This window comes from Rhincodon typus, chromosome 18 (assembly GCF_021869965.1).
Source record: "Rhincodon typus isolate 14 chromosome 18, sRhiTyp1.1, whole genome shotgun sequence".
NCBI lineage: Eukaryota > Metazoa > Chordata > Chondrichthyes > Orectolobiformes > Rhincodontidae > Rhincodon > Rhincodon typus.
Window position 1 is genome coordinate 41,527,852 of NC_063349.1, and position 10,318 is coordinate 41,538,169.

Sequence of the window (10,318 nt, forward strand, 5' to 3'; positions counted from 1 at the left end):
CCATGACCTGTCCGTCCTCCCTGGACTGACCTATCTCCTCCCTAACTCCCCACCTACACTCACCTTTACTGGCTCCATCCTCGCCTCTTTGACCTGTCTGTCTCCTCTCCACCTATCTTCTCCTCTATCCATCTTCTATCCGCCTCCCCCTCTCTCCCTATTTATTTCAGAACCCCCTTCCCCTCGCCCATTTCTGAAGAAGGGTCTAGGCCCGAAACGTTAGCTTTCCTGCTCCTCTGATGCTGCTTGGCCTGCTGTGTTCATCCAGCTCTACACTTTGTTATCTCAGATTTTTCAGTATCTGCGGTTCCTACTATCTCAGAAACAACTTTCTTATTCTTATCATGTGAGAACTATCAATCGATGTGCTGATGTAGAATTGGTGGAAATACTATGACAGGGATTGGAAGGTGCAATTCTCTGATGGCAGTGAAAACATTAGCATAAAAAAAGTTCCTATGAATATTTGAACATTTTGAAAAAGGCAGATGAAGGACCAGATGATGCACTGAGATCCCACTTTCAATATGTGCAGGTGTTTAGGGTTTTGTTTAAAAATCTTGTCCATTGAGTCTGTTCAACTCCACTCTTTTGGATCCAATCTCCAATGCTCTCCACCTTCCCCACAAGCAGCCTCCTAGAAGATGCTCGAAATAGATTTTAAAATGCCTTAGACCAAATCAAATGTGTAAGAATTTTGGGAGATTCGACTTCAACTCCCTGAAGTGATCAACAATAAATATCTGGAAATAATGAAGACCCTTCAATACATTTTGCCTCACATCCAAACCCTCTCTTTGACTCAGCCTCATCAGTCATCTGCAGTACAGTGCACAATTTAACAAATCGTAGCAATAATGGGAGATTTTAATTAAAAAAGAAATTAAATTTCCTGTCATTTATTTTCTCCTCTTGTTAAAATTCTTCAATCTGCACTTCTCCAAGACTTCAATTCTTGCTGGGTTTTGATTCTGGGTATTGTTCCACAGTAGACTGGAACTTGTTATGCCTCCTGGCAATCAGTGGTGAAAGACCATTTAATCATTGGGTAACCATGAACTTGTTCTCACTCACGCACGTGTTTATTTCGAGCATGGGCCTCTGAACAGTGGTCAGTGTGACAATACTTGCCATTCAATACCTTTATCTGCTAATTCTAGTTGTAGCACTCCAGCTGATTTATTCAGTCTAGATCAGAATTGTACCCGAGATCTATACTTGCCTAGCTCCTTGATTCAACTGCTTGACGATGAGTCAACTCACCTAGCCACTGGAGAATTATTTAAAAATTTAATACGATCTTGGTAATACACCTTGAGTACCTCCCTGGATGTAAAGTCAGAACTTAAAGACAGTAGTCCCCATTTGCTATTAGGGATAGAACACAAACTCGTAACTTTCCAATTCAGGTTCAGGAATGTTAGTTCTAAACCTGTGCTCAAACCTTTAGGAGAACCATTAACCTTTTTAAAGCATCTGGGAATGTCATACAATTGCATGAAACATTGTACATTAATATTGAAAATAGTAACTTACATACTCAAATTATGACTGAGTGTACATAATAAAATTTTAAAGAAGAAAATTGGGAATTCAGGGTACTGGGCCAGTTCAAAAAGTCTAATAAGATTGATTGGTTCAAACACTGTTCAACTTGGTAAACGAAAGCACTGCAGCATGGAAACATAAATTTGACATGTATATGTTAGACAACTTAAATGTATAGTACTTATGCTTACAGGAAGTTGCACTTACATGGTACATGATTAGTTCAAAGCACTAGAAATTTAAACATTTGCATGAATCTGCTTTTGAGATCAATGATGACACTCTGTCTGCTGTGCAATTTATTAAACAGATCTCTGGAAACAATAAACCGTGTCAATGTTTGAAGATGTGCAGTTCCCCATCTTCTGTTTACAGCATTTAAAAAGATATGTAATTATTGTCATTCTACCACCAAGATAGAATTGCATATAACCCTGTTCCCCTTGGCCACCCACAAACTGTCTCCTCACCTCTCAGTTCTGCAGCTGCTAACAGTTTGTTGATTCTTAATTCAAGTGGTAAATTTTATTTAGGACCAATGACAGTGACTATAAGCCAGCTATTTGACCACTAGGGCATCGCTGCTGAGCCAATTGAAATAATCCAGATCGACACTTTCCAGAAGAAATGATAGAACAGCAAGCAGGGATTGTTTAAAAACTTGGCTCATTGTCTTCTTCGTCCTTAGCTGAGACTAATGGTGGCATCCCAATGGTTGCACCCACTAAGAATTGCCAATAGTATTGAGCAGAAGTTGAAATGGGGAACTTTTAGGGACTGACCTTTCTGTCTATCCCTCCTTCTCCCAGCTCTCAAACATTGGAGGGAAATAGCATACTCAACATAGATTGCATTTGCTCATCCTCAAGAGTGCTGGGACTTCCTGCCCTGGTGCATGAGTGAAAAATCCTGGGGTTGCAAACTTGACTTGGGAAACTCACAGAAGGGAAAGGAAAATTCAAAAGCTAAATATTGTGGATACTGAAAATCTGAAACAAAAGCAGAAAAGACTGGAAATAAACATAAGATCTGGAAGCATCTTTGGAGACAAAAATATGGTTAACATTTCAGGCTGCTGAAAGTTCTGCTGAAAGTTCTGATGAAAGGTCAGTGTCCTGAAATGTTAATTCAGTTTCTTTCGACACAGATAACGCCAGACCTGCTGAGTATTCCCAGCATTTTCTATTTTTTTCTTTGCAAGGGACTACTCTCAGGTTGGTTTAGCAGTAATTGTGAACCTATTACGCCATTAAAAATCCACTGATGCCTCATTCAACAAGGTGTAACTTTGTCAAGTTTTTATGATGAAAATTAAAAGCGTATGAGTGGAATGCTCATTGTTTCAATGATTTATAATTGCTTACTATCTGGGTGGATATTGACAGTGAATATGCATCCTGTCAAGAAGCACCAGTAACTTATCAATTTCCATGTTTCACTGTATATATGTCAAACTCCAGAAGCTGCTAATAGTTTCACCATCATTACCACTGTGAAATCTGGGCCAACATATATAAAGTAAAGCTTATATTAATATGACAACTTTCACAATCTCAGGATATCTGAAAGCACTTTATAGCTTTGAATTGTACTTATGAAGTGGGGCTCTGTTATAATGGTAGAATGTAAGATTGAATACAAAAAGGGTTCAGTAAAAGCCTGGATGATCATCACTGAATTTCAAAACAAATTACTTGAATTGAATTATTGCGGATGTTCAAATTGTTTTTATAACGATTCATACTTTTTGTATTTGGAAGATTGAACTATGGATGCAAATAAACCAAAAGTATTATTGCACTTGTCGTAATTACTTCTTCTCTGATCTTGGCCGTTAACATAATATTTTGTGTAAACAACATGTTATACTCTACAGTCTTAAATGCAAAAATTACTTTGGATGATAATTTTTAAGTTTTACTTTTAATTTAAAAATATATTGCTTCTGCATTGTTAGCTCATTCACCTTATCATTGGTGCTGTCAGCTCCCACTATGTTTCCAGTGTTCCACTGCCACCTGAGGTTTGGGTTCTCATGGTACCTTATATTTACATTCAGCAAAGACACTCATATCTCAGACATCCATAATACAGTGCACTATCAGCTTTCATAGCAATGGGAGCATGGGATAACTAATTTGCCTTCATTTTCTCAGATGGTTTCTAATCAGCCTTCCAGAAATGTTGTTACACACCTCTGGAATAGGTGGGACTGAAATCCAGGCCTTTTTTTTTCTATTCATTTGTGGGATGTGGGCAATGCTGGCTGGCCAGTATTTCTTACCCATTCCTGGTTGCCCTTGAGAAGGTAGTGGTGAGCTGCCTTCTTGAACTGCTGTAGTCCTCCTGCTGTGGGTTGACCCACAGTCCTATTAGGGAGGGAATTCCAGGATTTTGACCCAGCGACAGTGAATGAACGGTGATATATTTCCAAGTCAGGATGGTGAGTGGCTTGGAGGGGAATTTGGAGGTTGTGGTGTTCCCATATGTCTGCTGCCCCTGTCCTTCTAGATGGAATTGGTTGTGGGTTGGAAAATGCTATCTGAGGATCTTTGGTGAATTTCTGCAGTGCATCCTTAAGGTAGTACACACTGCTGCTACTGAGTGTTGGTGGTGGAGGGAATGGATGCCTGTGGATGTAATGCCAATCAAGTGGGCAGCTTTGCCCTGGATGGTATTAAGCTTCTTGAGTGTTGTTGGGGCTGCACTCATCCAGGCAAGTGGGGAGTATTCCATCATACTCCTGACTTGTGCCTTGTAGATAGTGGACAAACTTTGAGGAGTCAGGAGGTGTGTTACTCGCTGCAGTATTCCTAGCTTCTGGCCTGCCCTTGTAGCCACTGTGTTTATGTGGCGAGTCCAGTTGAGTATCTGGTCAATGATAACCCTCAGGGTGTTGATAATGGGGGATTCAGTGATGACAACACCATTGAATGTCAAGGGATGGTGGTTAGATTGTCTCTTATTGGTGATGGTCATAGCTTGGCATTTGTGTGGCGTGAATGTCACTTGCCACTTGTCGGCCCAAGCCTGGATATTGTCCAGGTCTTGTTGCATTTGAACATGAACTGCTTCAGTATCTGAGGAGTCACGAATGGTGCTGATCATTGTGCAATCATTGGCGAGCATCCCCACTTCTGAACTTATGATAGAGGTAAGGTCATTGGTGAAGCAACTGAAGATGGTTGGGCCTAGGACACTACCCTGAGGAATTCCTGCAGAGATGTCCTGGAGCTGAGACGATTGACCTCCCACAACCACGACCATCTTCCTATGTGTCAAATATGACTCCAACCACCGGAGTGTTTGCCCCCTGATACCCATCGATCCTAGTTTTGCTTGTGGTTGAGAGGTATGGCCACTACTACAAGAGCTCCTTCCAGATAATTATAGAATAATGGACTTGTTGATTTACCAATTGTTATCAATTAGTCTATATCAAACCCCCAGAACGAGAAGCCGTAAATCCAAGTTGCAAAAAATTTGGAAACCACAAGTCTCAAGTAATTGACTCCTCCTCAATAGACTATACTTCTCATGTTATGTCTGAAACTTGCTACACCGTATTTGAAAATGTTATTTCCTGAAAGAAAGCTATCTAATTTGCACTTGAGTTAATTAATACAGCGCAAACTGCCTTCCTGGCAAATTGATATCACCTCACTTTTCCATTCTTTTGTGTTACATGTACCCATTCAAGTATGGAATAAGTCCTCTGCTTCTACTGTGTGGACAAAGTGAAACAGCTTTTAATTGTTAACCTTATCTAGTCTTTTTAAAATCCTACAAACACAACAACTTCACCTCCCAAAGTTTTGCTTTGCCTAATTCAACTTTGGTTCAGTGAGAGAATTCTTGCCTTTGGTACAGCAGATTGTGGTTGAAGACCCATTCCAGAGACTTTACCATGTCATATAGAATGACATTTCAAGGTAGTCTGAGGGAGTACTACACTGATAGAAGAATTGCTTTTCAGGCAAGATGTTAAAGTAATGCACACTTACCCTGTTTCAGTGAATCTAAAATACCTCATGGCATTAGAAAAGGTATGGTTAACATGCATGCTATTCATCAAGAACTGAGTGGGTCACTCATTTATCTATGCACTATTTGCAAGATCTCGCTATGTGCAAGATGGTAGCTCTGGTGCCTAAAGTGCAATAGTAACTATTTCGCAGAAATAATTCAAAATGCAAGGCACTTTTGAACATCATGAAGCTATAAAATGTATTATATAGCTGTAACTTTTTTCATTCATTCTGATAACAGATTTAATAAAATGCCCCTAGAGTGTACAAGAGATGTTGCTGAAAATAATATTAACCTAGTCTTAAAAGGTTTGCCATAAGTGATCAAAACCATTTTCCAAATTTCAGTTTAGATTTTTAAAATGTACATTTCAGAAGAACAACAAATGTAATTTGTAGTGTTAAGTAAGTGTTAGGAACCATACTTAATCCAGATTTTTCCTAAAAATTAAGTTAGTGGTCTTTCATACTCTCGTATATGTTCATTACTGAGGATCATTTTTGTATTTTAAATTCTACTTTCTGTTGTTTCAAGGTGACAAGAAGACTTTTTCTGTCTCTGTTCTATGCCAATGTGGCATCAGCCAGAAACCAATGCTGCTGTTCCCTCAAAGTTGGTAAGAAGCAGGGAGGACTGAATTCACTGGGTTCATAGGGCAGCCTGTTCAATAGGATTCATCCTTTCATTGCTGGAATCATGCTACCTTCGTCAGCTCCATTGTCACCCAGAGGTCCAGCGAAACAATCAGAATGTCACCCCGCAAAATGCAATCTTCCATTGTTTGGCCCAAGCACAGAACCTTATGCTTTCCCTATTTGCCCGTCCATCAACCGGAGGCAGGAGATAATGTGTAACATTGTTTACCATATGAACCCAATTATTTTCCAGCAACAACGGGCTTCTGGAATGAGAAGTCTTAGTTGTTTAGAATTTGGAGGAGAAAACAGGCCTTTAGGCTATTAGATTCCCTCAAGACGAATCTTAATGCAATTCATATTGTGACCCTGTTTCAAAAAAAGTCAGATTTAAACAAGAACATACACAGGGCAGGACTGTTTACGTTACCTTGTTAGTGAACCGACAGGGTTCTATTTGCTGCACATTGTAAGAGACGTAAACTGTTGATTTATTTTGGAAGAATCAGACCGTAAGCACACTTCGTTTTGGTGTTGGGCAAGTTTCAAATGGATGAATGCAGAGCAGACAGTTACGTATCACACCAGAAAAAAAAAACTCGGGGCGAGGAACAGTCCATCACACATAATTCCCAAAGATCTGAGTTCTGCAGTTTCAGGTAAAGTTGACGTGGTGTAAGATTACTTTTACAAAAAGCTGCCCGGAAATTGCTTTTGTTCGATTGTTTTGTTTTTGTTTTGAATCACACTGGCATGGAGGTAGATGGAAATATCGCCTTTCAGATTTCCCAAACAATAATGAGACTGCTTAACATTTAGGCAGAGTGAGCAGGAAAACCACATTTAAAATAAAACAGCGATTTTCTCCGGCCGCCAGCGTTTCTACACAATACCCGTCTAACTCTGCAAAGCGCTGGTAGAGCATGTACAGCTTGCTTTGGGAAATGTGCAAGAGCTCTGATCAACTCATTCGTGTTTTCTGTCCAGCCTTTTCCACAGTGTTGAGATACCCCTTCTAATGCGCTGCTAGCCCTCGATCAGATACAACAACTTTGACGTGAAACCGAGGTGTAGTCCAGAACTGGGAGCGCTGGTCAAACATCGCTCGAAAAGATCAAGTCTCAGTCAGAGAGTTTCCACATTCATTCGGGACTTTACAATGAGGTGCAATTTGGATTAATTCATACCCGTTTCTTATCTGGACACGGGGTTATTTTTCTCACACAGAAAGCGTGAGGAATAAGCTGTTAAAGGTGTGGAAATACAGTGGAATGGCAGTGAGGATGCTAAATTGTTTTGTGGAGTGGGGAGGGAAGTGTGGTGAGGTGCTGGGGGCAATCTTTTTCTCGTGTCTAACAGCCATTTCTCAAGTTTGAGGCGTGTGACTGAGTCTGATTTCTCTGTGAGTCTATTTCAGCCAACTGCAAGCGGCTCGCTTTTCAGGAGGGTGGCTCGCTCTCTTGCTTCTGAAGCTCCAAACGTTTCCCTGTATGGACTTGTGCCGAGTCCTGAAGGGAGGGGCGGGGTGGGGAGCGCACGAATGTCGCCACTGAGGCGGAAAAGTTGATTATTTCAAGCTCCCGTTCTGCTCGACATGCTCGCCTCCTCGCCCAGTCTGGGCGAAAGTGATACGATGCGGCAGGATTGCGAGCAATTCACCGTCTTCCGCACCCTGCCCAATGCGCTCAGCAAACTGCAGGAACGCGTCACTTCAGCAGCACCCCCGTCTTTAATTTATAAAACAGAGCCCTTAAAAACTGTTCCCGGAACAATAGGAAGTCTTTGTGGAGAGTCGGTCATTGAAATATTAACCCAAGGTCTGGAACCTGAATTAGAGGGTTTTATAAATGAATGCTCCAGTGATTAGACCTTCAGTGCTGGTAGAAGACTAAAATCATTTAGAAAGCTTAATCCGTGGTCCGCAGAGGATCAATATTTTATGCCAGAGTTAGGCAGAGCAGTGTGGCATAAGGCTGGTTCCTCTCTGGTTTTGAAGGGTCACCGGACCCGAAACGTTAACTCTTTTTTTTCCTTCACAGATGTTGCCAAACCTGCTGAGCTTTTCCAGCAACTTTGTTTTTGTTTCTGATTTACAGCATCCGCAGTTCTTTTGGTTCCCATTCAATTGAGTTCAGTTACATTTCACACATACACACACACACACACACACAAAGTCCCTGGCCATCCCAATTGGGGAATGTTATATCTCGCAAGTGCCGCTGTCCCCCATTGGTTCAGACCAAACACGCCGAGCAGAAAGCCCTGTAGCCACCGAGCGGGCGGCTTGTTTTTATTTTGGAATCGCGCCCGGTTCCCGTCTCGGGGAGCCACAACGTTCCCCTTTATGTGATAACCGCTTCCTGCGCCGCAATCTGTCAGCGCTTTCCATCAACCCCGGGGGGAAATCAGCCAGTGCTGAAGGAGGCTGGGGGACGCCACTCGGCCCATCGGCTCTGTTCCAGCTTCTTGAGAGAGAGAGAGACTCCTTCCACTGTTTCTAACTTTATATCCAAGTGCCCCTTAAAGGTCACCCTCCCGGACCTGTGAACGTTTAAAGTGCACAATCTCTCCCAATGGGGACAGGTGTAGGTGATTTATCCCTTTCGAGAAGGATCGAGTGAGGAATCCCTCAGCCAGACCACCTTTCCAAGAGCTCACTCCAAGATCAGCGGGGCAGGTGGAGAGATAAGGACATTTAAAACAAAGGCGCAACAATGATAATGGTGAGAGGTGAACGCTTGCGGCTTAGAGCTGTGCTCTGGGCTGGGGAGATTGTAACCTGCACTCTCTTCTCCGGGTGATTGGCCAGGTTCTCCACGACCCCGTGAGAAAATCTACATAGTCCTGCTCAGTGGAGCTCTCTGTCTCTCTCCCTCACTAACACACACACACACACTCACCCGCACACATACTCCCCCCACCACACACACACACACACACAAACACACTCTCTCTCTCCCACACACATACTCACCCCCACACACAGACACTTCCACACACACACACTCTCTCCCACACACATACTCCTCCCCCACACACACACTTCCACACACACTCACACTCTCTCTCCCACGCACACACACACACACTCCCACACACACACTCTCTACCCTCAACACACACACTCTCCCCCCAACCACACACACACACATACATTCTATTACAGGTGAAATGACTCTGGCTACCTTATACCGATACAGTTTGAGATGGAGAAAGTTCCTGACAGTATACAATGGTCAACATTAACTAGCTATCTCTGATACTTTTTGGGCAATACCTTTCACTCATCATGAGGGAGTTTGAGAGATTTGAACGCCTGATTGCTACAATCTGGGGACAGGCCATCCAGACTGTGGCACAGCCACCATCACATGCACTCGTAGACTTACAGGTAGGAAGTGAAGGTGCTGAGGTTAGCAGGGATCGAGTCCAGGTCCAGATCTGAGCAGTCCACCCGCAGCAGGATGCCATCCTCTTCGCAGTGACAGGGGCTCGGGCAGCCGCTGTTCCTGGGCTGGCCGCCGGACGGGAACCCCAAGGGCAGCAGCAGTAGTAGCAGGGAGAGCCGGAGCAGTAGCCCCTTCATGGCTGGATGCACTCGGAGGGAGCAGGGCTGGAAATTTGGGGTCGGGGGGGAGCCACTTGGACTTGTCACTCTGCTCAGTGCCACATTCCTGGCTAGCAGCAGCAACACCACAGCTTTGCAAGCTGCAGCGGGCTCTTTAAATAATCATCCCCGCCTCCCGGGCATGGTGGTCCCGCCCACTGGTGACAACAACACCCAAAAAGGCGTGGCCTTTACGCCTCTCCCCCTATCCTCCAATCACCTGCTCGTCTCCAGGGTTGGGGGGAGGCACGGAGAGACAGGGCGTCTCTCCAAGGTAACTGTCAATCACCTCCCCAACCTGCAAGACGATTGCAAACTGCAAAGCCCAGACCCCCAGTAATATAAAACCATCCCCAGCTGAACCCTCACCCCGAAACCTGAATGCTCAAAGGAGCCAGGCTCACAATGCACCTGCAAAGCAACATCCAACATCAAAACAAAAACGCTACAAATTATGAACCACCTCCAGATTCTGGAACAAAAACAGAAATTGTTGGAG

The 10,318-nt window shown here is 43.3% G+C and overlaps 1 protein-coding gene across 2 annotated transcripts in view; it reads right to left on the reverse strand.

Moving 5' to 3' along the window:
- Window positions 1-9,885, reverse strand: part of LOC109917095 (leucine-rich repeat-containing G-protein coupled receptor 5) — a 136,478-nt gene extending 126,593 nt beyond the window's left edge. For both annotated transcript variants that reach the window (XM_048607741.1, XM_048607740.1), the window contains exon 1: window positions 9,602-9,885. In XM_048607741.1, coding sequence (XP_048463698.1) covers window positions 9,602-9,798 — 197 coding nt within the window. In that variant the 5' untranslated portion in view covers window positions 9,799-9,885. The remainder of the gene's footprint in view (window positions 1-9,601) is intronic.
- Between the last annotated feature and the right edge of the window lie 433 nt (window positions 9,886-10,318).